The sequence below is a fragment of the Bos indicus genome, chromosome 7 (assembly GCF_029378745.1).
Source record: "Bos indicus isolate NIAB-ARS_2022 breed Sahiwal x Tharparkar chromosome 7, NIAB-ARS_B.indTharparkar_mat_pri_1.0, whole genome shotgun sequence".
NCBI lineage: Eukaryota > Metazoa > Chordata > Mammalia > Artiodactyla > Bovidae > Bos > Bos indicus.
Window position 1 is genome coordinate 90049812 of NC_091766.1, and position 27810 is coordinate 90077621.

Below are 27810 nucleotides of genomic sequence, written 5' to 3' on the forward strand. Positions count from 1 at the left end.
TCTACTGTGTCACTAGCATCTTTATCAGATTATTATCAGTTCAGTTCAGTTCAGTCGCTCAGTCGTGTCCGACTCTTTGTGACCCCATGACCTGCAGCATGCCAAGCCTCCCTGTCCATCACCAACTCCCAGAGTCTACCCAAACCCATGTCCATTGTGTGGGTGATGCCATCCAACCATCTAATCCTCTGTTATCCCCTTCTCCTCCTGCCCTCAATCCCAGCATCAGGGTCTTTTCCATTGAGTCAGCTCTCTGCATCAGGTGGCCAAGTATTGGAGTTTCAGCTTCAACATCAGTCCTTCCAATGAACACCCAGGACTGATCTCCTTTAGGATGGACTGGTTGGATCTCCTTGCAGTCCAAGGGACTCTCAAGAGTCTTCTCCAACACCACAGTTCAAAAGCATCAATTCTTCTGCACTCAGCTTTCTTTATAGTCCAACTCTCACATCCATACATGACTACAGGAAAAACCATAGTCTTGACTAGACGGACCTTTGTTGACAAAGTAATGTCTCTGCTTTTTAATATGCTGTCTAGGTTGGTCATAACTTTCCTTCCAAGGAGCAAGCGTCTTTTAATTTCATGGCTGCAATCACCATCTGCAGTGATTTTGGAGCCCAGAAAAACAAAGTCAGCCACTGTTTCCACTGTTTACCCATCTATTTGCCATGAAGTGATGGGACCGGATGCCATGATCTTAGTTTTTTGAATGTTGAGCCTTAAGCCAACTTTTTCCAATCTGTGTAATAATCTTTACATTTAAAAAGTGATTTATCTCCTGATCTCACCCCCCATTTACTTCTTGTTTCATTTCTTTTCTCCCCTCTGTAGTAAGATACCTTGAAAGAATCATCTACTTGCTTTGTAAACTTCTTCCTGATTACTGACGACACCTGGCTTGCAAATGCAGTGGGTGTTTTTGTCGGTCATTATTTTGCATTACTTCCCATTAGCATTTGACAGTCACTCATCCTCAAACTTAAAGCATCTCTTCCCTTGGTTTTTGGGACACCACACAGATTTTTGTTCTGTTTGTCTGTGTCATCTTTCTTGGTCTCCAGTGCTGCTTCCTTCTCCCTTTTCTGAACATAGATATCTTGGAGTTTTTCAGGTTCAGTTTTTTTTCTCAGTTGTTATTTAAAAAATTGTTTTAAATTTATTTTTAATTGGAGGACAATTGCTTTACAAGATTGTGTTGGTTTCTGCCATAGGTCAACATGAATCAGCCATAGGTGTAAGTATGTCTCCTCCCTCTTAAACCTCCCTTCCCACCTCCCACCCCGTCCCACCCCTTTAGGTTGTTAGAGAGCATGGGGTTGAGCTCCCTGCATCGTACAGCAAATTCCCACAGGCTGTCTGTTTTCCATCTGGTAAAGTATGAGTTTCAGTGCTGCTCTCCCAGTTCATCCCTCCCTCTCCTTCCCGTGCTGTGTCCACCCGTCTCTTCTCTATGTCCGTGTTTCCATTGCTGCCCTGCAGATATCACATTCAGTTTTGGTTCACAGTTCTTTTTTTTTTTCCCTCTCCACTCATTCTGAGTATTTTTATCAGTCCTATTACTCTGAATATCGCCTATAGGCTATCTTCCAAATTTACCAGTAGCCTTTTCTCTGTATTCTGGACCTCCTGTCTAACTGCATGTTGGCATGTCCACTTAGATATATTTTATGTAGCTAAGATTTAACATATCGCAAGCTAAACTGTAGATTTTCTCCATTAAACTTGTTTCAAGTGTTTGCTTTTGTCTTGGGAGATAGTACCCTCATAAATATGATTGCTCAAGATAGAATGCTGGGTTATAACTTTCTTGATTTTTTCCTAGTTATTCATTCCCATCTAATTTATTATAAAGTCTTTTTGATTATATCCCCCATACTTTTTTTGAATATGGGCAGTTCTTTTCATCTCTGCTTCTCCTTCCCTTAATCCAGGTCCTCGTCACTTCTCAGCACACTGGTGGTAGTAGCCTTCTAGCTGTTTCTCCAAACTTCTCTGACCTCCTCAGATCCATGTGCCAAGTAGCTGGAGTAATCTTTAAAAAATACTAATTCATGTTCCTCCTCATTTTAAAGTTATTCAGTGATTTCCAACTATGTTTGGAATAAATTCTAGATTATTTAATACAGATAGTTAATAGTATAATTGTATCATCTTCTTTGCCCAGCACAGTGCTGGGTTATGCCTGTTGTCCTGCAAAGATTAAGATCATCTCTTTCACCCTTCCTACAATGATTGTCTCTTTCACCCTGTGATAAATTGTATGGTCACCCAACAAAAGGAACCTCATGATCTTACCTGTCCTGTCTGATCTTCACTGCCCCGGTTCTGTCAACTCCATTCCAGCGGGGCCAGTCTTCGTTCAGGTTGTGACGAACATTTTCTACTTTAGAAAATCTGTCATGCCATTCTTTCTCATTTTATTTCCTAGGAGAGTCATAATTCTCTATCATACCTTCCTAATTGTTATGTTCAGCACTTGTCTCAGGTTAATAATCATACATTTATATAATTATTTATGTGTTTATTATTTGTGTTTTTCTTCTAGTTAATAAGATCCATAAAGGGAGAAGCAACTCTGTCTATAACTTCTTGCATAATGTTTGGCTTATATGTAAATCTTTGTGAAATTAACCAGATGGAATAAGAAATCAGGTGGATTCGGGGTTTTCTTTTAGTTTTAAGTACATGAACACTCACTTGAAACCTTGTATGCATTGCCACCTTCAGGAGTAAAAAGTTTAGATGTTTTATCTTCATATTCTATTGCTTGAGCAGTGAGTTATGATAATATGGTGAAGCAAAGTTTCTTTTCCAGTTCTAAAGTTTTGGTATTTAAGCAATTTTCTTTTTCTGATTTTGAATTTCTCTTCTCTTGCTGTCACCCACCCCTGCCCAGGTGTATATTTGAACTTTATTTTCAAATAACTTCTCTTCAAATCTCTGTGTATGCAGAGACACACACAGAGATAAAAAGAGGGAGAGAGCAATGAAAAAGCATGTTTTGATATCGTCTCATTTATGAAAGTATCTTCCTAACTAAATTAAAGAGTCCTAGAGAGTGACATATGATCTTGGCTCCATTCTTACAAGTGCTAAATTCCTAGTCATGAGCGTTTTGCCTTTGATCGTTCCCTGCAGGTCTTCAGATGGAACGGAGGAAGCTTTGTGTGGCATCAGACCCTCTCTGTCCGAGGTGTGCTGAGCATGGCCTTGTTCACCAGAGGCGGCGCTGTATTTTTAGCCATTGCCCAGGCTAATGCCAGGTCAAACTCCCTTTTACTCAGGTGGTCCAGCAATGAGTTTACTAACTTCCAGGAAGTTCCCATCAGTGGAACGACACAAGTGGAAGCCTTGACGTCAGGCGATGATATTTATTTAATTTTTGCCAAAGCTATCTTTCTAGGTAAGACCATAGAATGTTTGCAAGCCATATACAGTCGTTATCAGAAGTACTTTGCATTCATATTATGTTCATATGGAAATACTCTTGTAATAATTTTTTTGGCTAATCCATAGAATATTTCTCATTGGATCTATTGACTGTCAGGTAAAGATGGATTTGGGGAACAAAGAAAAACATTCTAAGTGTTATGTCCATAACCTGTAGGTTTTCTGAATCACTGCATTAAAGATACTAAAATAAAACTGGAGTTGGGTGGGTGAAGTAGAAAGAATTAGGAAGATTTTACACTCTATGTGCAAACAGGTAACTTTTTATATGACTGTGCTTAGGATGCTATGGATAGCCTGCAGTGGTAATAAATAGTACCAAGTGACTTTTGATGAGACCATTTAAAAATACTCTCTGAATACAGATATGCTTTTTTTCTGTTTAGTGGTAGTTTCATAGGTAAAATTTCAACATTCCTAAAAAGTAAAACTTCAGTATTCTTTTTTTGATATCAAATCATAATTAGAGGCTAACCCATGCTTATACTTCTTGTGGTGAATGCAAAAAGACTTTTGAAGTGTTTCCAAGTTGTATTTTTGTTTAACTGAATGAATTCTGAAGAAATGTCATACTGTTTGTTTCTTTAATTAAATCTAACATTTTTACTATAGTTTTATTGTGTAATTTTGTCATTTTTTTTTTCTGTAACTTTTGCCTTCAGATTGGTCTTTTATTCTGTTATTGTAGGAGATCAGAATTCAGTTGACATTTTCGTCTGGGAGGCAGGACAGTCTTCTTTCAGATATTTTCAATCCCTGGATTTTGCAGCTGTTAATAAGATCCACTCTTTCACACCAGCTTCAGGAATAGGTAAAGCATTTCAAATGTTAACAGATCCTAAAGGAAGTGTGAAAAGCTGGAATGGTTTCAGTCTTACTGAATTAGAAGTAGTATCACTCTAGGTACTTTCATATGGATGTAAAATTAAGATCTCTTCAATAATATTTCCAGAATTTTTAGAATTTCAAAAGGAGTGGACCCTGTGCTTGAGAAGAATCAGAATGACTAAAATAGTTCAGTTGGTCAGTCGTATCCAACTCTTTGCGACCCCACGGACTGCAGCACGCCAGGCTTCCCTGTCCATCACCAACTCTTGCAGCTTGCTCAAACTCATGTCCATAGAGTCGGTGATGCCATCCAACCATCTTATCCTCTGTTGTCCCCTTCTCCTCCCACCTTCAACCTTTCCCAGCATCAGGGTATTTCCACTGAGTCAGTTCTTCGCATCAGGTGGCCAGAGTATTGAAATTTCAGCTTCAGCATCAGTCGTTCCAATGACTATTCAGGACTGATTTCCTTTAGGATAGACTGGCTGGATCTCCTTGCAGTCCAAGGAACTCTCAAGAGTCTTCTCCAGCACCACAGTTCAAAAGCATCAATTTTAAGAGGAAAATTATTAGTGAAGGATAAATAAAGATAATGTATTTCTTTTGTCTAGAGAAAATGCAGAGTAACATTCTACACACTTTTTTAAAAATGAAAATATTTATAAGTGGGATAGCAAATATCCACATTTAAGAGTTTGTTTAAAGTCAGAAAATAATTATGAGAATTCTGCTTTCCTCCTTCACTCTCCAAACTTTTTCCTTCAGTCAAAATCCTTTCTTGGTCCTCTGTACCTTAAATCCACATCAGAAATATAAGCAGTCTTATAATTTCAGTGGTTTCCCCAAGTCTGTTAGTGAGAACCCACGGGGTTAATGCTATCTGAGGCTGTAGGATTATTTTCAGTCGCTAAGAAAGCACTTGAGCTGAGAGGCACCTAGTAGCCATGAGGTGAAGAAGCCAAGGACAGTTGACCTCGTGAGGTTGGAGGCTGCCTCCCAGAGCAGGTGTGAACAGCTCAGAAGGCGAGTGCATGAGACAGTGTGTCTCCTGTGAGGTGCCCCGTAGAACTTAGAGGCCAACCGCGAGCGACCCAGCGGGCGAATAAATCTGGGTCCCACTTGCAAACTGAGACACAGCGATGCAGTATGAATTAAATAGCATCATTTGTTAAATAGCCATATGTAAGTCAGTGTTCAAAGTTGTGAAGAATCCCTCACCTTCAAAGGCTTAATGTCTGATTGGAGAAGCAAGAAAAATAGGAAGAGAAATATTCAACATAAAGTACTGATACTGTTAGCTGTGTGAATGATATAGCACTGGAGTGGTTAAAAGGTCCGAGAGGGGAGCTGGAGCTGTGCCTGGGTGCATTGCTAGGGAATACTGTGGGCAGGGGCAGAGTTGGGAGTGAAAGAGAAAGGCAGAAGTGTGTGACGTTGAGGGCACAGTGAAGAGGCTGGAGTGCAGAGGACAGAGGCTTGGACTCAGAATCAGTGGTGGCAGGGTTGAGGACAGGCAGGCTAGAGCCTGTGCAAGAAGGTCTGGAATGGTAGGCCCGGGGGTTGAACTGTGCCCAGGGGTAGTCCAGCAGTTCCTAAACATTTTGTTCTTAGAAACTTCTCACCCTCTTAAAAAATTTGAGGACCCTGAAGAGCTTTGGTTTGTGTGAATTATATTTATTGATATATTAGAAATTAAAACTGAGAAATGTAGAAGATACTAATTCATTTAAAAGTGAGAAGTGAAAGTCTCTCATTTGTGTCTGAGTCTTTGCGACCCCATGGACTGACCGTACTGTCCGTGAAATTCTCCAGGCCAGGATACTGGAGTGGGTGTCTGTTCCCTTCTCCATATTCATTGAAAAATGACAGCAATAAACTCATTACCTGTCAACATAAATAGTATACCCCTTAATTTTAAAAACAAGACCTTTATAAGAAGAGTGGCACTGGCTTTTTTTTTTTTTTTTGTAGATCTCTTTACTTTCTAGTTTAATAGCTGGATTCTCATGTCTGTATCTGTAATTTAGCCTTTTGCAATAGTATCAGTCATCTGGCCTATGGGAGATCCCACTGGGCCCTCATGAGAGAATGTGAGTGAAGTAGACAGAGAGCGTCTTGGTATTATTAGGGAAGTCGTTTTGCCATCATAGAACCTCTTAGGGGGTCTCAAGGACTCTTAGGGGTCCCTGGACTCACTCTGAACGTTACTGAGGTAGAGAAATCCTCACACGCGTTTCAAAGGCAGATGACAACCCAAGGTGTGTTTTACAACTCCCACCTGGTTTCGCTGTGTAGGACATGCTGTGCTGTGTGCAGCCGCCCAGGCCAGAGGAATGGAGAATCCTTAGTGGGCGGTTAGAGGTGAGGGACTGAATCAGGAGGACATCAATAAGAGGACCTGTTGACCTGTGGGGGTCGTTGAATTCACAGGAGTTAAAAATCGACAGAGAAAATGCTGTTGAGAAGAGGAGGGAATCTTGCACAAATGCAGGAATCTGTGGGTTTTCCTCTTAGGTGCCCGACTGCTGCTTTCTTGGGCAGGTGTTAGAACCTTTAGACACGGTCACCTTCAGCCACTGCAGCCACTGCCCAGGACTCGGAGCCCGTTTACCTCATTTTCGTGGTGGACGCTTATCTGGCAGTACTGAGCTTCCGTGGGTCCTGCTCCCCCCTCCCCTGCCCCGCGTCCTCGCAGGTGTCCACGCTGCGTGCTCCCCTCACTCTGGACTCTTCTGTCATTCTCCTGCCTCCGCACGAGTCCTGTGTCTGCTGCCAGCCCCCCTGTCTGTCTCCGCTCTGCTCACGCTTTTCTTAAATACCTTCCCTTTACACTGTCAGCCTCTGACAGCCTGTCGGTCTACGAAGCTATTCTGTGACAGCCACCTCTGACTTTCTTCTCACTCACTCAACAATCGACTAACTGAATAAATTCCGTATCTTCCATCATATATTTGTCTAGTTTTTGTCTGCTTGTCCTTTGATTTTGTGCCTTTATCATTTTTTTTTTTTACTTTTCTCAGACCTCAAGATTTCAAGTGGACTAACTACATCTTGAGCTACTTATTATGATTCAAAAAGTTGCCTAATGAATGTGTTTAAGGATGAAGAGTGCTGCCTGAATGGGCCTTTAATTGAAGTTACAGAATTCCCTTTAAAGACTTTAAAAAAATAGAATAGGCACACTTTCTAAAAGAATTTGTGAAAAATTCTGCCAGAGGCTTGTTAAGGGACCATTGTGAGGTCTCTTTCTTTCTTTTGTTTCTGTGACTTGAGGATGCAGAAGTATGAAAAGATTATAGGTAATTATTTAGAATGGCTTATTATAGATCTCCTGAAAGCTGAAATTATGCATTAAATAATATACAAGGACTTTCTTATTTTGAACATGTCAAATATTTTATTAAAAGTATTAGATTGCAGCCATGACTCGGAGGATTACATATTTATTCTGGTTAATGACTTGACAGAGATTAGTGACTGAATTCTTTAAATGAAAGGAAAAATGAGTATGACAAAGACTGCCAAGACATATAAACCTAACTTCCCCTTCTCCCTGTTTTCCTTCATTATTTAATAGATATTTCTTAGTGCCAGTTATGTGCCCAGCACAGTGGTAAACCCCGAGAAGACAGGGATAAGCAAAATCAGGTATAGTTCTTGCCCTGAAGAAGTTTTAACATCTATTAGGGAAGAAGGGCCATTATATATAATCACACAAGTTAAGTTTTTGGCTACAAACAGATGAAGTGAAGTGAAGTCGCTCAGTCGTGTCCGACTCTTTGCAACCCCATGGACTGTAGCCTACAAGGCTCCTCTGTCCATGGAATTTTCCAGGCAAGAGTACTGGAGTGGGTTGCCATTTCAGATAACCACCATTAAAAAAATAACTTGCATAATACAAAGATGAATGATCTAGTCTAAGGGATGCCCAGAATGCTTTCTTAAGGAAGAAACATTTACTTGTGAACTATAGGATGAGTAGGGGTTGATGAGACAAAGATTTGAGCATAAGGCAGGCTCTAGACAAAAGGAGCAGTGTGGGTAAAAAGGTCAGTGTCTGGGAAAGGACCTGGAAGACGGCAGTGTGGCAGTGAGGGGAGAGTGGTCCAGGGTGTAACTGAGGATGAAATCAGATAGGCCATAGGGACTTAAAGGGTTATTGTTTCTATCTGGTAAGTATTAGGGTGCCTTTTCTGAGAATGCGGTGAGGAGATGAAAAAGAGAAGGGTGCAGAGAGAGAGAAAGAGGAAGACAGACAATGAGGCAGAGATTGTGTGTGAGAGTGAGTGTGTGTGTGTGTGTGTGTGTGTGTGTGTGTGTGTTTTCAAAATGGAGTGTGGATTGCCAATGGGAGAAAGCGTAGAGGCTGGTAAGAGAAGACAAGCTGGGGGCTCTTATCACAATTCACAATAAAGATCTTGAATGTTGGAGCTTGGAAAGTGGTAGGTGATCCAGGTCAAAGTCAGAGAAGTAGATTAATTCAGAAGCTGTCTCACAAGATGTGGGAGCTGGCGGTTGATTACATACGGGGGTAGGTAAGGGCGTGAATGCCAAGAAAGAGCCCTCAGTTCATTTGCTCAGTCATGTCCGACTCTTGGCGACCCCATTGGCTGCAGCACGTCAGGCTTTCCTGTCCATCACCAACTCCCGGAGCTTGCTCAAACTCATGTCCATGAGTCGGTGATGCCATCCAACCATCTCATCCTCCGTCGTCCCCTTCTCCTGCCTTCAATCTTTCCCAGCATCAGGGTCTTTTCTAATGAGTCAGTTCTTCACATCAGGTGGCCAAAGTATTGGAGTTTAAGTTTCAGCATCAGTCCTTCCAGTGAATATTCAGGACTGATTTCCTTTAGGATGGACTGGTTTGATCTCCTTGCAGTCCAAGGGACTCTCTAGAGTCTTCTCAACACCATAGTTTAAAAGCATCAATTCTTTGGCACTCAGCTTTCTTTATGGTCCAGCTCTCACATCCATACATGACTACTGGAAAAACCATAGCTTTGATTCTACGAACATTTGCCAGTAAAGTAATGTCTCTGCTTTTCAATATGCTGTTTAGTTTGGTCATAGCTTTTCTTCCAAGGAGCAAGCGTCTTTTAATTTCGTGGCTGCAGTCACCATCTGCAGTGATTTTAGAGCTCAAGAAAATAAAGTCTGTCACTGTTTCCATTGTTTGCCCATCTATTTGCCATGAAGTGATGGGACTGGATGCCATGATCTTTGTTTTTTGAATGTTGAGTTTTAAGTTTTTCCACTCTCCTCTTTCACTTTCATCAAGAGGCTCTTTAGTTCCTGTTGGCTTTAGTCATGGAACTTCTCTTTGTCCACATGCACTTTTTAAATAATCTTATCCAATTGCCTTCCTTTGGGATATTTTTTCTTTCTTATGGAAGAGAATTCTGTAATCAGTACTAGTTAAAATTCTGTTCCCTGGAGTAGGTAGAGATTTAAGAATATTTTTTTCCTTTATAAATTCTCTGTCCAATATCATAATCTTAAACAAATATGCATGTCTATTTTCTGAGAAAGTACTCTCTGCATACATATATGTAGATTTGAGCCTGTATATTTCCTGCCCTGAATGTCTGATTATCTATTTGCTGCCTTGTCATTCTAATGAGATTGCAAGGATTTGAATAGGGTGTATCGCTAAGGGTTAAGCTACATAATCAGTGATATTCAGAACACTTCAGTTTATGATTCTGGTTAGACTATAAAATCAGGTAAACTTGAGAGAGGTTGTGATTCATCTGAGGAGATTGCTCTTTACTGACTGTGTACCATTTTACAAAGCTTTATGAAAAATATTTGATTAGTTTAAAATGCAAGTTTATTAATAACCTTTCTTGATCTTTACTATGTAACATATACTAAACTGAAATAGTAGTTAATTTAATTACCATAGATAAACATGATCAATAGTTCTTGATATTTAATAATGAGGATATGGGGTTTTCCATTTTAACCTATTGGCTACAACTGTAGAAAGACCCATGTTTTTGGTTCTGTGTGCTATTTTAATGCATAGTCAATCTTATATGATATCTTCTTATTCCAGTGTGTTTTTCCAAGTATTGGAATTTGTGCATGTTTCTGACTTTTCTTCCCAGTTTTAAGTCTGAAGATTGCTGAATGGTATATACAGTGTAGTGAGCCCCCTTCTGCTCCTAACTTTTGTAGATATAATTATATGCCATTGCTTTGAACTATTAAGAGAATGCTTTCCTATCAGCATTTCAAAAAGCATTGGCAGAGTATACTGAATATATTGGTATTTATTGAATACAGAATATAATCAAAGATCATAAAGTTGCTGATATCCTTAGGGCACCTTTAAGAATTTATCAGATGAAAATAAAATGATTACCCCTGTCTCTAGTTAATATTGACAAAGAGAAAACAAAAGTAAACATCCAAAGGAGGGGAATAATTAAATATATTTTAATATTAGTAGTCTAGTATCTGTATATAAAATTATAAATCTGGATTGCTATATTATAAATATATCATTAAACTGTTTAATTAAGTTTTCTCACATTTAGACTATTTATAATTTGTCAATTGTGAATTCATATGGATTCACTGGAAAGGAAAATGCAAAAATGAAACATTCAGTGGTAGAATTACCGATCTTGTTCACTTTAGAAAGTATCTTTCAGTGCTATTCAATAAATACATACTAAGGTGAATGCAAGAGTTTAAAATCCATTTGGGTTTTATTAGCTTTTGATTTTTTAAACAAATTAAGTGGGTTGTGGGTACATTGTCAGACTGACTTGGTTGTTTCACAGTGTTTTAAAATTATTGTTTATATCCAGTTGTTTCAGAAATTGTACCGTATTCAGTTACTTCAGCAATCTAAATGTGGCTTTGGGAGGTGGGAGACTTTTGTTGCTATACCAGTGTTGGGAGCCTGTGAGTTGACATTCACTTTTCATTCTGGTTCCCTTTTCTTTCCTTCCTGCAGTCCACTTACTTCTTCTTGGCCAAGCTGTGTCTGCGCTTTACTGCTGGAATTCAGAGCTGAATCACTTCTCTTTTCTTCTTGAAGCACCATCTGCTTATGATGCAGCCTTTGTTACAGTGAAGTCCCTTAATTCAAGCAAAAATTTAATTGCTCTTGCAGGAGCCACCCACTCACATATATATGAGCTAGCCTATGTCTCAAGCCAGTCTGACTTTATTCCTAGGTAGGTCCAACATTTTATGTTGAATGTCTTTATCTCACCATAATTTTGTATGGCACTCATTTTTAAGTCTTTATGTAGTGATGGAAAAATACACAAAATATACAAGCTGTTTATAAACCAGAAGTTTGCTTATTATCTGTATTTCTAATATCTATTCTTTCAGGTTAATTACTATTAATTATGTTTTGGATTAAAATTTTACTAATGAAATATGATTTCTGTGCACTTTTAGTAGTAATCAACATTATGAGAATTTTATGATTACTCTACCATTTATATGGTTTTAATTTGTTGCAATAGACTTATTTCATATGTACTTCTTATGCTAGTTCAGGTGAATTGATATTTGAGCCTGGAGACAAAGAAGCTATAATAGCGGTAAATGTCCTCGATGATACAGTTCCGGAGGAAGACGAATCCTTCAGAGTTCAGCTTAAAAATCCCAAAGGAGGAGCAGAGATTGGTATTAATGGTTATGTACAAATAACTATTCTGTCTAATGATGATGCCTATGGAGTTGTTGGATTTGCTCAGGTAAAGATCCCACACTTAGAAGGCAAATGGTTTATTCACGGTATTACTTTTTAGCTGCTATCAGCACTCAGTGATTCATATTTTGAGTGTCTTAAGCCACTCTTTTGCTCCCTTTCCCACTTCACCCCCGACTCTGCATTATAAGGTGAATTCTACTGATGATTGAAATGTATAGACCGGCACAGTGGACCCTGAGTCACCTTGACTTGACCTTGTCTTGCTGCTGATCTTCTTTGTAAGGTTGAACTTGAATGGTACTAGCTGGCCTTAGGCCAGGAGTTTGGCTCTGCTGTTACCCTTGTTTCCAGAGGGTAATGGGCAAGCGGATTCCAGTACACTGTACACTGTGTCTTGTCACACTCATCACCTGCAAATACATTGCTGTCCATTTATGCCTTTGTTGCTTCTTTATGAGAGAGAGATGTTTATGATTACATGTGTGTTGTTCATATGGACATGCTCTTTCCTGAGGAAAGAGACCTATGCAGTTCTTCCCAGGTCGACTTCCACACCCAGACTTCACATCCTTTTGTTGCTTAGTTACTCAGTCATGTCCGACTCTTTGCAACCCCATGGACTGTAGCCCACCAGGCTCCTCTGTCCATGGGATTTTCCAGGCAAGAATCTTGGAGTTGGTTGTCATTTCCTTCTCCAGGGGTCTTCCCAAACCAGGGATCAAAACTGCACCTCTTACATCTCCTTCATTGGCAGGCAGATTCTTTACCACTGAGCCGCCTGGGAGGCCCTTCAGCTTCCTATGCCAGTGAGGAAAAGGTCCCTCTTCATTTTGCATCATTTGGTCCTATTTGCAAAATGTATCCTGATTTCTTAGTTAAGAGTTACAGCTGCAGCTATCTCGTGTGTTTTTTTAAAATACTCTGCAAGTGAGGAAACCCTGACAGAAGCTGATTTAAACGCCTAGGGTATGCCTACAGAGAAGGTGGGCTTGGAGTTGCTTGGTTGCTCTGCTCTGTCACTGTGGTTCGGATTCTTTTCGCTTCTCTACTTTGCCAACACAAAGCTTATCTTTCGTTTTGTTGTTTGAAAGCTGATGCTGTTGTTAAGGCTGCTGCTTTCTTGTCCATGTTTGTTCATGTCTAGTTGTAGAAGAGAGATGCTTTATGTGGCTTTTGGTGTAAGAAAGACGTTTCCCAAATGCCTCTTTGTATGTCTCATTGACCAGAGCTGGGGTGACAAGCTCACTCACTTAGTCATTTATTCATTCAAGTAGAGCGTGATCTAACTCACACTTTAAAGGACATTATGTTCATAGAATTGAGACTAGGTTGTACGTGGGCAAGGACTGAAGTAGACAAGGTAGGAGACTAGAGCAGAAATGAGCAATTCAGCAGAAAATGGTAAAGCCATAAGGAGCATGAATGTGCCTTTCACCAAGACACAACCTTTGTAGAAGGAGCAGTTTGGGGGGATAAAATAAGGAGTTTTGAACTTACTAATGCTTCCACAGGTTGTGGGATCACTCTGTTACCCAGCTTGTCCATTTCTGAAGCCAAAGGCAGGTCAGCTTCCTCTGAGGCAGCTCTGCCCAACAGAATTATAATATGAGCCCCTGGGTAATTCTGAGTTTTCTAGAAGCCCCATTAGAAAAGTAAAAAGAAACACGTGAAGTCGGTTTTCATGTTTTATTTAACCCAATATATTTGAAATACTGTTGTTTCAACATGTAGTCAACATAGAATTACTTAGGAAATATTTGACATCCCTTTTTTCATATTTTGTCTTCAAATCCAGTGGGCATTTTTCATTCTTAAAGAAAGGTGCCATTTCATGTGGCACGTGGCTGCTGTGTAGAACAGAGTAACCCTAAGACATGGGCTGTGGGAGGGTTAGCAAGAAAGAAGACACCCTCCTTCCTGACCAGGTGTTCACATGACTTGTTCCCTCACTTTATTTCCTCTCTGCTGAAATGCCATCTTATGAGAAAGGCCTTTTGTGATTGAAAAATGTGACTCCCACCAGTAGTCTATTGCTTTTTATTTCACCTTAATCTTCCTTATGGCACTTAGAATAGCCTAGTTTGTCTGTTTTGTTTTTTTTCCGCTAATATTTAAGAGCATGAGGGACTCCCCAAGTGGTGCTAGAGGTCAAGAACCTACATCCAGTGCAGGAGGCATAAGAGACACGGGTTCGATCCCTGGGCCAGGAAGATCCCCTGGAGGAGGGCATGGCAACCCGCTCCAGTATTCTTCCTGGAGAATCCTAGGGACAGAGGAGCCTGCTAGGCTACGGTCCATGGGGTTACAGAGAGTTGGACGTGACTGGAAGCATTTAGCATGCATACCTGCAAGAGCATAGAGCGCATACACCACTTTCTTTGCAGCTTTCCCGGAACCAGAAAAGTTCCCGCCACACAGTCGGTGCTTCCTGTGAACCTGTCATTATGCGGGAGAGGAAACAGAAGACTCCCATGGGCTTCTCTGGGTCTTATACAAGTTTAGAGGATGGAACCGTAGCTCCTGGGGCAGGAACCCACATGCTCGCCGCTCAGCCTCATCCTCTCCCCCCAGGTCATGCTGCAGTTGGGGAGTCTATTGTGTTCCTCAACTGCCTAAGCATAGACCTCTGTTTGTGAAACTTGTTTCATAATTGCTTCAAAGCTATCACATCACTGTGGTGTGATCCTTGCCAATAGACAGAATCCTGGGTTTCTTCAGTCCACTCAGTCAAGTCCCTCAGTACAGGCCTCTTGTGTCTGGGCAACCTCATTCCAAGACGGGACTGAAGAAGATGCTGACAATTTCTTGAATATTTTCTGGCTATATTAAATCCTCATTTTACCAATCCTTGTTAATAGACGGTGTGAAACCAGAGAGAGGCTTCTTTTTTGAAATGGCATTTTCTTTATTTTTTTTAAAAAGCATTGTCTTTTGTGAAGAAATTATACGCATATTTTAAAATCAAAGCGCTTTCTGTAGGAATGTTTGATCGCCTTGAGCAGGATTTTATTACTGTGTAACAGTGTGTTGAGATGCTGTGTAAAATATTGCCATAGGGTTGGATATCTTCTCAAATTAGCATTCTAACTAGAAGCTTTCATAAGCTTAAATGAAATTTTTTAATTTCATTTGAGAAATGAATGGAGTTTTTTTTTTCAGATTTAGTAAAGAAACAGGAAAAACCTTACTGGGAAGATTTTTTAAAGTCTTTGTATTCTCTCTGTATTGCCTATGGAGGAAGCAGGGTTATTTAAGAAGAGATTCTTTGGAGTATTAATTTTGAGGAAAAGTTCGTTAAATAGCTGCACTAGAAGTTGCAGGCTTTGGGCAAAGAAAGTTCCAGTCAGAGAGATGCAAAAATCAGTCTGGAACAAAGGAAAGAGGCTCAGAAGTATAGGTGAGCCGAGGAGTAGGGGATTTTAACAGGAGGGAGAGGGATCGTTCCGGCAGGAAAAACAGTTGTAAAGAGCATGGGCTAATGGAACATTATCCATGGGAGCGTCACAGCCTGTGGAAATGTTTCAGAGGATATGAGTGTAAGGATAGGAGACATTTGTCAATGATCAGAAAGGAGCTCCTGGGTTCTCATGATGTCATTACATTTGGATGGGACCTTGCAGACCACGTAGACCAAACACTTTTACTTTACAATCAGGAAGCAAAGACCTGGAAGGATTGCCAGAGCTTAATGTAGGGGAGGAAGAAGGCTTCTCTGTTCTGCTGACTTCCCTATGACGTTGCTGTTCTACAAGCTGCTTACATGCTGTGTATACTGCTTATAAAAATGAGCATGCTTTCTGAGTATAAAAATGATGTACGTATATTGAAGAAAATTTGAAAAATATAGAGCTGGGGGAAAAAAAGCTATAAAATTAACATTTTCATTTACTTTAACTTAGTCTTTTACTTATTCAAACTCGCATGTTTTAAAGTACAGTCATGGTCATCCACATTACCATTTTAAAAATTATTGTTTTTTACTTAATATGTTGCTTAGTACTGTGAATTTTGCAAATGCATGCTACCGTGAAATAAAAGTCTGCTTAGATAATTTCAAATAGCTCTCTGCAGCTTCCTGTTTATTTTCCAGAATTCATTATATAAGCAAGTGGAAGAAATGGAGCAAGATAGCCTAGTAACCTTGAATGTGGAACGCTTAAAAGGAACATATGGTCGTATAACCGTAGCGTGGGAAGCTGACGGAAGTATTAGTGATATATTTCCTACCTCAGGAGTGGTATGTAATTTAAAACATTATAGGAAAGTCACTTTTAAATTGTGGTTACTCTTGATACATGGGACCAAACCCTGCCCATGGGTGGTGGGCACGGGTGAAGTACTTGAGTTTGACCATGTCACCACTGGATTCCTCCTAATCACCATAGAGAGGGCTGCATGTTAAGGTTAGTTTTATTGTAGTGATTCTTCCTTTTTGCCCCTGTAATATCAAAACTACCTGTAAAAACACTATCCCTTTTGAAATTCAGTACACTAGTCAGCCAGATTATGGGTGTGTTACACTCTCAGAAAGATAAAACCAATGCATGTGGGGCTGGAAATGTGGTTTTGAGATGTGGGTAGAATAGAAGCTATGAATAGAGAACAAGTACATGTGAAATAGCCAGGTGTATGGAAAAGTAGACCAGAGTTGTGTGGTCAGCAGTTGTGGAGTTTCCTGTTTTCCAGCTTGAGGGAGGGGTGTGATATCGCAGCCCTGATTTACCCATCTGTGGTCTCAGATCACCTCTGTTTTGGGGGCACACGTGTGTGTTCAGCTGCATCTAACTACCTGCAACCGCCTGGACTGTAGCTCGAGAGGCTCCTCTGTCCACGGGACTTCCCAGGCAATAACACTGCAGTGGGTTGCCATTCCCTTCTCCAAGGGATTTTCCCAACCCAGGGCTCAAACCTGTGTCTCCTGCATCTCCGACTTTAGCAGGTGAATTCTTTACCACCGAGCCACCTGGGAAGCCCTTTGGGGCATAACTTTGGATACAATAGTGTGCTGCGGCTGAGGACAGTTCCTATGAGAAATACAGAAGCTGTTATTCCCAATAGCTGCGGGATAGGTACATAAGTCACAGGAAGGGGTCTGGGAGAGTATCACATTATGTGCTGTTGGAGGGTAGTAGACATCCATGACACAAGTTTGAGGAGGGACTCAGAATGGGCCAAAGAAGTAGGCGACTCACAAAGAGAGGGTTCAAGGGGCTTTTGGTTCCTAACTGGAGGATGGGTTGTTTCCTTGACTTGTCTTGGGTTTAATAGATTACTCTTGTGTATTTTGCCCAAGTGTTTCTCTGAAGAGTGCTTTTAAAAGACCTCTCGTGGAATTTTATCTAAACAGGGTAGGTGTTTATTCTGGTTCATCATTTCTAGATTTCTGCATCATTGGAAAGATGATTGGAGCAAAGTGTCTTAAGAATATTATGGCAAATTGTATTGCAGTGAATATGTATTCAAACTACCAAAAACTTTTAAGTTGTATTTCTCAGGTTCTGAATTACATTTCTCCAATTAGTATTTCTCATGTAAGCTTAATTAAAATTACTTCTAATTTAAATGCCTAAGAGTGTCTTTAAGTGTGGACTGTAGTTTGGATGAGAAGTATTTTATCCAAAGGTGAGTAACTTCTGTAAAGGATCCGATAGTAAATACTTTAGACATTAGGGCCTGTATGGTCTTTTCTCCAGCTGTCAGCTTTGCCTTGTAGCACATGGCAGCAATAGACAATATGTGATCAAATGAGCTTTTCTGTTTGCCAATAAAACTTGATTTCTAAAAAATGGATTTGACCAAAGGGCAGTAGTGTTCTTACTCCTGATTTTATTAATAAAGCTCTTGAGTTTATATCCTGAAGTGCCTTCTCTAGGTGGAGAGATGAGTGCCAGCAAAATAGGCTTGTAATGCTAGTTTAAATAGTTGTAAATAGTTTGTATCCCTATTAATAAGTAAGTAAGTAAGTGTTAATTGCTCAGTCTTGTCTGATTCTTTGTGACCCTATGGACTATAACCTGCCAGGCTCCTCTGTCCATGGAATTTCCCAGGCAAGAATACTGGAGTGGGATGCTATTTCCTACTCCAGGGGAACTTATCGACTCAGGGACTGAACCTGAGTCTCCTGCCTTGCAGGTGTATTCTTTACTATCTGAGCCACGAGGGAAGTCCTGTGTCCTATTACTAGAGAATAAATTCTGAGGTGGGGAACAAAGGGAAATGACATTCAAGAAACAGACAGAAGCCTATCAGAAAGGACTCCAGGTGCCTTTTAGCAAATTCAGTTTTGAATCTTCAGATAATGGAGACACAGGAGAGAGCTGCTCTGATTTGTATCTCTGACTTTCTACTTCTATTTTGACTGAATCATTGTTAAATAATACATTCAGAATTTAAGCAAGGGAAGTATCATTCCTAGCAAAAATTTTGTAGAGGAAGATATTAATGTTTATAGATTTTATATATGGTACCTAGGACTTAACTTTTCAGAGAGAGAGAGAGAGAGAGTGAGTGTGTAATCAGTGTTTCATTAAGAATGTAGGTTCCAGGACAGGACAGTTTGGTTACATGATTTATTAGCTTAAGTTTTAGTAGTGGTTTACTTTTTCTTTTTCCTAAAAATCTTCTCTTTCTCATGTGAAAGGCATTTGATTGATTTGTAGGGTCATATGTTGTTGCTTATTTAAGATATGGTCAGTATTAAAAGGTAATCTAACCTTTGATATTCTTACTGCACAGTGATAACTAAAATATAAATAAAATCCTCTTTCTTTAAAATTTTAGATTTCATTTTCTGAAGGCCAGGCACTGTCTACAATTACTCTGACTGTTCTTGCTGATGATCTACCAGAATTGTCAGAGATTGTCATTGTAACACTCATCCGTATTATCACAGAAGGGGTTGAGGACCCATCAAAAGGTGCTACTATTGATCAGAAAAGAAACAAGTCTGTGATAACCACTCTGCCCAATGACTCACCTTATGGCTTGGTTGGCTGGCATGCTGAGTCTCTCTTCATTAAAGTAGCGGAGCCTAAAGGTAAATCTTGTTAGATATTTTCAGGTTCTCATAAGTTTTATTGAATATTTTAATTCTAATATTTACTGGGGATATAAATTTCTTTTTGTATGATATTTTTCAGTTCGACAGGTCGTAATCCTTTTTACTTTTTATTTGTCTTTATTAAATTGTCTGATCGTGTCATTATGGCTGTATGAAATACTTTTGAGATATTACTGTCGTAATAGAAATATTAATGTTTTAGTAAATCATTGTAGTAGAAGTGTTTGGTTTTTGTTTTAACTTTCTCTTTTTCATTTTTAATCTATCTGTTCTCTTTTCTTGCTCAGTTTCTCCTGTATAGATTTTCAATAGTTATAGAAAACAGTCAACAGCACAGGGAAATTCATGTGGTACTTGAGATGTTAATTATTAAACCCAAAGCAATAATTAGAATAATATTTTTCTGTGAAGTATGACTGATCAGTTTCTATTTCCCTGTTTCCTTTGAGTTTCATGTTGACATCTTTGCCTGACTATTTGTATAAATTGTAGAACAAGTAGATTTTTATAGATAAAGGTCATTTGACTTATTTAAATAAAAGGTTAAATATAATACGTATGTATTGGGTTGCTCAGAATGTTTGTTTGGGTTTTTTCATAAGACAGTACAGAAGAATCTGAACGAATCTTTCGGCCATCCCAGTATTAAGACTATGCTATCTGAAGGTTCTAAAATTTTCAAATAGAAACAGACGTCTTTTAAGGACCTTTCATTTAAATAACTGATGGAGAAAAATGACATGTAATTATTCACGTAGGTCTTTATAAGTCTGTATATATGGGAACAGAAATGGTAGCCTTAAAGTAAAATGATCTGTTATCCATTCAGCAACCATAGCACCTAGTAAGTACCAAAAATCACGCTACATGTTTTGGAAGCAAGGACATGGTATTCGGTCATTAGAAACTCACAGACTGGTAGGGAAGATTGACATGCCTTTTTTTTTTTTTTTTTTTTTTCATTTTTAGCAAATTAAATTTTAAAAATCTAAGAAATGAAATAGGTGTTGTGAGATACTTTGAGCTCTGTGATAGCCAAAGGACAAACTTGCTCTTTTAATAATGAGTCATTAAATGACTGTGTGTGTTTAATTTTTCGTTTTTGAAGAATCTTCTTAGCATTTGTCATTAGCCCCTCTGCTCATCCTCCAGGTACGCACTTTCTTAGTATTTTCAGCAGTTCTGTTAATGGGCATGCCATGTGCAGCGTAGGAGAGTGAGGGAGACCCAGAAGTGAGGGTTTAAAACTGGGAACTAATGCGGGCAGTGTATGGTGATTTCAGCACAGCTCTGGTGACTGGTTGGGAAAAGCACGAAGTATTCCTTGGGAGTATACATTGCCTTTGTTTATCTGTCTTTCTTTACCTGTCTAGAAGAGATAGTCAGAACACTCCACCCTAAGTGCTTAGAATAGCATCAACAGCTGTTAGAAAAGTTTACTTACTTAAGGCACGTCTGTCTCGTAGAGAACGTCACCGCTCTTCAGTTACAAATCGTTCGCGATAAAGGATTACTTGGAGACATAGCCATTCAGTTGGTAGCTAAACCCAATTTCTTACTGCACATCAATAATCAAGCCACTGAGAATAAAGACTATGTGCTACAAGAAACAATGATAATAATGAAAGAAAACATAAAAGAAACTTATGTCAAAGTTGCCATTTTGCCGGTGAGTCTAGGCTTCAATGAGTATGATATGATAATAAAGGAAAATGAAGATAAAAGATAAAAATGTGATGCTCTTAAAGGTAAAATCTTTAAAAAATATACTTTTAGAATATTAAGATGTAAGTACTCTAATACTCCCACTCACCCTAATATTTAATATGTGTGCTCAGTCACTCAGTTAGGTCTGGGTCTTTGCAACACTATAGTCCACCAGGCTCTTCTGTCTGTGGAATTTTCCAGGCAAGAATACTGGAGTTAGTTGTCATTTCCTTCTCCAGGGGATCTTCCCAACCTAGGGATTAAAGCTATGTCTCCAGCATCTCCTGTTTTGCAGGTGGATTCTTTACCACTGAGCCACCAGGGAAACCTCTAATATTTGATAATAATGAATATTTTATAATGTAAAGATAAAAATAACAAGTGAATTCATTTTTTATATTTATTTTCGAACTGGAATATTGCTGGAATGAACTTTGAAGCATTGAATTTGGATTGATTATATGTCTGGTTGGATCCTCTATTCTGTTGGTTTGTTAGTTGTTTTCAACTAATGACTGAATGAATAAAATGCCCAAGTTCATCTGGTTATTTTGAGTATCAGTTTCATATGATTACTTGAATTAAGATTAGTCTTCAGATAGATTAGATCATTCTCTTTCTCTCCTTTGTCTAAGGAGAATGTGTATACACTTCGTATATACATCTGTAATGAAGGAAAGGAAACTGAAATTGGTTAATAGTGTTATCACTAATATATAATTCAATATTTATATTGTGTACTATATAATATTAATTGTAATCATATTATTGAGTGAATATAATATTGTATAATATAGTGTTATTAATAGTGGTATTCATGGTATTAGATAATAGTGGCTTATGGAGAGGACATTCTGGAAAGACATAAGGGATAGAACAGAGACTTCCTTTCATTTTCACTAAGTATTCTAGCTTTTGAAATTTTTTATTACCTATTGAAAAGTAAGATAACAATTTTTTTAAAGTTAATTAAAATATAAGATTATAATTAGATTTTTTAAAGTGTAGAACTTTCATTTTTAAGATGTATGAAGCATTTACCACCTTCTCCTAAATTGAGGGACTGTCATATATATAGAACATATTCAATAGTATGTGGTCAAAATTGTAGGATAGATTTTTTTTTAAATTTATTTTACTTGCTCATGAGTGTGTGGCTTCCATTGGGTAACATCATCCATATGCTTAAATATCCCCTTAGATTCTGAGGTTGTCAATAGAAATGTATTAAAACATAAAAAAGGAATATTTTTGTGTGTGTTGTAGAGCAGCCTATTCCTGTGGATGTCATTTTTTTACTGAAAAATATTACATTTCCATTGCAAATTGAATGTGTTTTAAAAAATAAGACCCCGTCTCTCTCTCTTCTCCCTTGGTTCTTGGCACCTAGGATGATGTTCCCGAGCTGGAGGAAGGCTTTATTGTCAGCATCACAGAGGTGCGCCTGGTGAACTCTGACTTCTCTGCAGGACAGCCCAGTGTGCGAAGGCCGGGGCTGGAAATGGCTGAGATAATGATTGAAGAAAATGATGATCCCAGAGGAATTTTTAAGTTCCACGTTACCAGAGTGAGATGAACTTTCACATACTTATAGTAATACAAAAGCTTGCACCTGCTGATTGGGCCAGTGTCCCGTATTTTCTGAAAAATAATTTACTTTTATTGTAGATATTAATAAATATCTCTCAAAGTTTTTCTTATAGACTAATTCTTAAGCTCTCTTTGAGCTAGACCAAGGGATTAAGCAAGTTTATTTATAATACATTTAAATGTAAGAGTTCTGAAGACTGAATATGCATACTTATATCCAGCTATTAATTTGAAGAGTAAAGTATAAGAACTAGTAGTAGAGATAATAAATTTAGATAGTGATGAATTGTAAGAGTTACTTTTGTCTTGCATTTTAACTTACATATTCTTTACTTAAAGGATGTTGGAGTTATTACTGCCTATGAGGTGCCTCCACCCCTGAACGTTCTTCAAATTCCTGTAGTTCGGCTGGCTGGAAGCTTTGGGGCAGTAAAGGTTTATTGGAAAGCAACAGTGGACAGTGCTGGCCTGGAAGACTTTAAGCCATCTCATGGGATTCTTGAATTTGCAGATAGACAGGTATGTTAGTCACAGACATATTAGCAGTTTTTGGTTGTACTTCAGACATTTTATAGGCATCTACCAAATGAACGTGCAGTGGTGATGGCTAAATGTATAATATTCTAAATTCCCATGTCAGGCTAACAGAGATATTGTTAGGTAATATATAATTTATTAATGGACATGGAGAGAGGATATAAATAAGCAAGAATCTCACCCTTTCTGAGCTTTCCCACTTTGTATTCTATTTTAAATAAAGTTATAAAAGGATAATAATTGGCTTAGAGGTGCCTAAGAATGTATAAAATATTGCCTGATGAACTAGACTATTCCTATGAATTTTAGGTTTTTTTATTCTGTTTTTTAATGTTTATAAATATAAATATTTATTTAGGATTTGCACCAAAAGTTTGTACATTTATTACTAAAGATATTTATTATGTACATTTATTGTTATCCAACAGTTTTTTTTTTTTTTTTTAACAATTAAAAAGACTAAAGTGATAGAACAGGAGCACAGCCTCTCCCCCTCCTTCTTCTATCTCTCCCTCCCTCTTTCCTTTCTTCCTTCTTTTCTTTTATAGGTTACGGCAGTGATAGAAATCACCATAATTGATGATGATGAATTTGAGCTCTTGGAGATGTTCAATATTTCCTTAATCAAGGCGGCTGGAGGTGGCAGACTTGGCGATGACGTTGTGGTAACTGTTGTTATTCCACAAAATGACTCTCCATTTGGAGTATTTGGATTTGAAGAAAAGACTGTAAGTGAAATATATCAGGGGGTGCGGGGTGCTTTCCTCTAGGCTCATTTTTCATTTAATTTATAGCAGAAAGGTAATTTTCTTTTTTTCTAGATTTCATTACTCTTTACTTAAAGCTTCTTTTCTCAAGGCTCTTTTGAGTTGACTGTTGAATTAGGGGCCAGTCCTCGAACCTAGGCAGTTTCACAGGAATGAGAGCTCTTAGCATCAGGCAGTTAAAAAGGAGAACACATTTCCATTATTGGCTGTGACAGACCACGAGGTACTTTTGTCTGGACTTTCTGTTCTCTACCTGCTCTGCTACCAGACTGCCATCCAGATTCTGTTACGTCCTGACCCCAAGATGGTTTGGCTGGGGAGAGATTTATATTCCTCACCTCTTGGGTCTTCTATCTTGATTTATATTGAACAAAACACTACAGTCAGCCCTGACTCATGTGTTTCCTTGTATTTCTTCTCTCTCCCCTCTTACTTCCCCTTGACTGCCTGCTTTCAAGACCTACAAGAGTGAGCCCAATTATTATTGGTTCAGCCTCTGAGAGAGAAAAGCTTTGACTCGTACTAAATTATCTCTACACCTTAAATATAAAGTAAAGTGTATCATAATTATTGACATAATGATTACATCATAATTTCTATGACTTTATCTTTTAAAGGAAGTTTCAGGATGAAACAGCCATACGAATCTTTAGATAATTTTTATGTACAACAACTTTTCTGGCTCCTGTGTCGCCATTCCCTTTATTTTGTCACTTATAATCAGTAATTCACCTTAGATCATTTTAAATAACAGCAAATAGTTCTAATGCTTATTATCTTTACTGTTCTTTGGCTGCAAGGCTAGAACTACGGCTTGCGCCACAATTTAGATAGACACTAATAACGGCCTAATTATTTGATCATTGAAATTTCAACTTCATAAGAAAATGGAAACTATAAAAGAACACAGTACTTCTGCTGCTGTAGTCTCATGATACTCTTCCTTGAGAAAGGAATGAGTGGAAGTAAGTGTTTTGTAAAGGGTGGAAGATTCACACAAGAGTATCCGTGAGTGTTTTGCAGGCAGCCTAAGAAGTCTGGGAAATACAAAAGGTATAAAGAAAAAAGCCATAATATTACAGCTCTAAGGTACATACATTAGTATTTGATTATATTTCCATCCAGGCCTTCTTTGCATATATGCAGAGTAATAGTGTATATGAATATGCAGTTTATTTTTATAAAATATATGCAATGTGCTAAAAATGTATTCTCTATTAGCTTCGAGGTTAGATTATAAATGTTCAGGGTTTAAGTAGTCCAGCCTCCAGTTGATGAAACCTTATAATAATGTTTTTACTTTTCACTTAGTCACACTTTTGGACTTAGCTGTTGGGGAGTGTCTTTACGAGTTTCTTTCACTTTTTGAGAAAATGAAGAGTTCCACTATTATTCATAAAAAATTTCTATTTATTCATTTAATTTTAGCTGCAGTTGTAAAGTTTACTGCAAAAGCCTTAGTGTACCCTTGATCTGGGTACTACTGTCTTACTGTAATAGCCTCAGATTTCCAACTTGTCTAATCATCTAAAAGTAAGATCTAAGGTGCCCAAACTCTTGTCGTGAGGAGTGAGTTGTTAAATGTAAAGCATATATAATTGGGCTTTACCCTCAGTAGGTGTCAATTGCTATTTTACTTGTTGATAACAATAGCAGTAGCTTGTTGCTCACCCTTTGTGGCTCCTTTCCTTATATCTTATCTGTTTTTTCAGCCAGAAGCTCTTGATAACATGGAATTTAATGTGTATCTATAAGATACAGTATTTTGTGCACATAGTGAATATTCTGGTAGCATTATTTGGTAATACTGATTAGATTCAGAATTGAAAAACCCTGAGACAAGATTATTGGTATTAATCTGTCAAAATTAATAAGCTGCTCCCAGGACAATGTGCTAAATATACCAAAGCCCTGGGTAAAGCAGAGACTTATGGAAATACGCTTGTGAAGCTGAAACTAGAATGTTACTATTTATAGAAACAAAAAGGACTTATATATGCAGTTTGTTAATAATGGATTTTTTTTCTTTCTCACTTAACTCTCTCTTATTTGATATTTTTGGTCTCTGAGGAGTGGTATGAACAACAGTTAGTGTGAAATCAAATTATTATAACTAAATCCCAGATTCCTTTTCTCCTAATAGATGTATATCTTTGGCCCTCAGATTTCTTAGTTTTTGTGAGGCTTAAATAAGGTAAGGTGAAAATATTAGTTGCTCAGTCGTGTCTGACCCCATGGACTGTAGCCCACCAGGCTCCTCTGTCCATGGAATCCTCCAAGGAAGAATACTGGAGTGGGTAGCCATTCCCTTTTCCAGGGGCGCTTCCCGATTCAGGGATTGAACCTGGGTCTCCTGTGTTACAGGAAGATTCTTTACTGTCTGCGCTACTAGGGATGCCCATAGTATATGTAAGAAGGTTCCTCCATCCATGGGATTTTCCAGGCAAGAGTACTGGAGTGGGTTGCCATTTCCTTCTCCAGGGGATCTTCCTGACCCAGGGATCGAACCCGGGTCTCCTGCATTGTAGGTAGATGCTTTACCATCTGAGCCACTGGGGAAGTCCCAATAAATATCAGTTGGCTCCAAATCTCTACTCTTGGCACCAATGCAAAATGTCATTAAAAAAAAAAAAAACAACCGCAAATAGGTGTCTTTCTTGAAAATGGAAGGTGTTGTGCCATATTTTTGTATTTACATAGCAAATGCATGGAATAGGCTCAGTTTGTACTTTGCTTCACAGAGTCAATGTGTGTAATTCATATTAGGTCTGTATTATGTGGGGAGTCTTACTACCATAAAAAGAATCCCTAAATCTCAGTTCCTTAATAGTTTATTTCTTCTTTATGCCAAAGTCCTATGATGCTCTTCCAAGTTGGGGTCTTATGAATACCTCTTCTCCAACTGGCATCTCAGGCACTAGACTCTCCATCTGTGACTCTGCCTCCTTTAATCACCCAGCAAATGGAGACAGAGGGAATATGGAGATTGTGTGGGAAACTGTTGGCCAGACTGTGATTAGCAGGCTCTGCCTCTATTTTTTATGCCAGATATTCCATAACAATCTCCACCTAATTGCAAAAGAAGTTAGGAAATGCCAAGTAGCTGAGTGTCTAGGACAAAAAGAGAATGGGATTTGGTGAAGCATTTTTTTTTTTTCTGCCACGTGATTCCATGAATAGAACTCTAGATTCAGAAATTGATTTTCTCTTTTTCAGGTAATGGTAGATGAATCCCTTTTGTCTGATGACCCTGATTCATATGTGACATTGACCGTTGTCCGGTCCCCAGGAGGTAAAGGAGCTGTCCGACTTCAGTGGACCCTAGACGAGATGGCTAAGGATGACCTCAGTCCTTTAAGTGGGACGCTTCATTTTAATGAGGTATAGTCATTGTCAGGATGCTTGCAGTTTTTCTCTAATTTGTCTTTGATGTTCTTTTCCATAGTATTGCTTATAAATTCATTTGATATTAATAGTATTCACTATGTTTGGAATTTTTTGAAATCATATGCACCGTGGGAAAATCACACACACATACACACCCCTAAATGTCTGAAATCAAATTTAGTTTTGACACTGCCTACATCCAACCATTAAAACTACTCTGCTGTCCACATTGCCTCCCCTGATTGAGGGCAAAACCGGCCAAGCAAGCCAGGCATCCAGCTGCCGTCCCCATCTCCATCTGTCCTGTAACTCTTGCGTATATTTGACAACCGAGATTGGTCAGTGTTCCCTTTTAAATACCCTTTCTTTCTGTTCCTCCTGCTCTGTCATGGTTGTGACAGTCCATGCCTCCATCATCTCTCCTTGGGTAATCTTTTAACTGATGGTCCCACTCCAAATCTTTTTTCTGTCCATCATCTGTGCCTCTGATTTATTTTTTTCGGTCAGTCGTGTCCGACTCTGTGTGACCCCATGCACAGCAGCACACCAGGTTTCCCTGTCCTTCAACATCTCCCGGAGTCTGCTCAAACTCATGTCTCTTGAGTCAGTGATGCCATCCAACCATCTCGTCCTGTCTCGTCCCTTTCTCCTCCTGCCTTTCTGAAAGGAAGATCTTGTTTTGCCATTTCCTGCTTAAAATGATCCATGATGTCTTCTTACCCGTAGAACTTTCAGCTCTAAAACATAGAACACAGAGCCTCTCGGAAGGAATCCTGGCTGTACCTTCCTCCCAGTTAATC

General features: G+C 38.7%; 1 protein-coding gene across 1 annotated transcript in view; it reads left to right on the forward strand.

Annotated features, from left to right (window-relative positions):
* Nucleotides 1-27810, forward strand: part of ADGRV1 (adhesion G protein-coupled receptor V1) — a 543203-nt gene that overhangs the window by 150694 nt on the left and 364699 nt on the right. Inside the window, exons 49-59 of the mRNA XM_070794032.1 lie at nucleotides 3142-3406; nucleotides 4142-4264; nucleotides 11249-11471; nucleotides 11801-12005; nucleotides 16053-16199; nucleotides 18743-18998; nucleotides 20489-20691; nucleotides 22120-22296; nucleotides 22659-22838; nucleotides 23405-23584; nucleotides 26840-27004. Coding sequence (XP_070650133.1) covers nucleotides 3142-3406; nucleotides 4142-4264; nucleotides 11249-11471; nucleotides 11801-12005; nucleotides 16053-16199; nucleotides 18743-18998; nucleotides 20489-20691; nucleotides 22120-22296; nucleotides 22659-22838; nucleotides 23405-23584; nucleotides 26840-27004 — 2124 coding nt within the window. The remainder of the gene's footprint in view (nucleotides 1-3141; nucleotides 3407-4141; nucleotides 4265-11248; nucleotides 11472-11800; nucleotides 12006-16052; nucleotides 16200-18742; nucleotides 18999-20488; nucleotides 20692-22119; nucleotides 22297-22658; nucleotides 22839-23404; nucleotides 23585-26839; nucleotides 27005-27810) is intronic.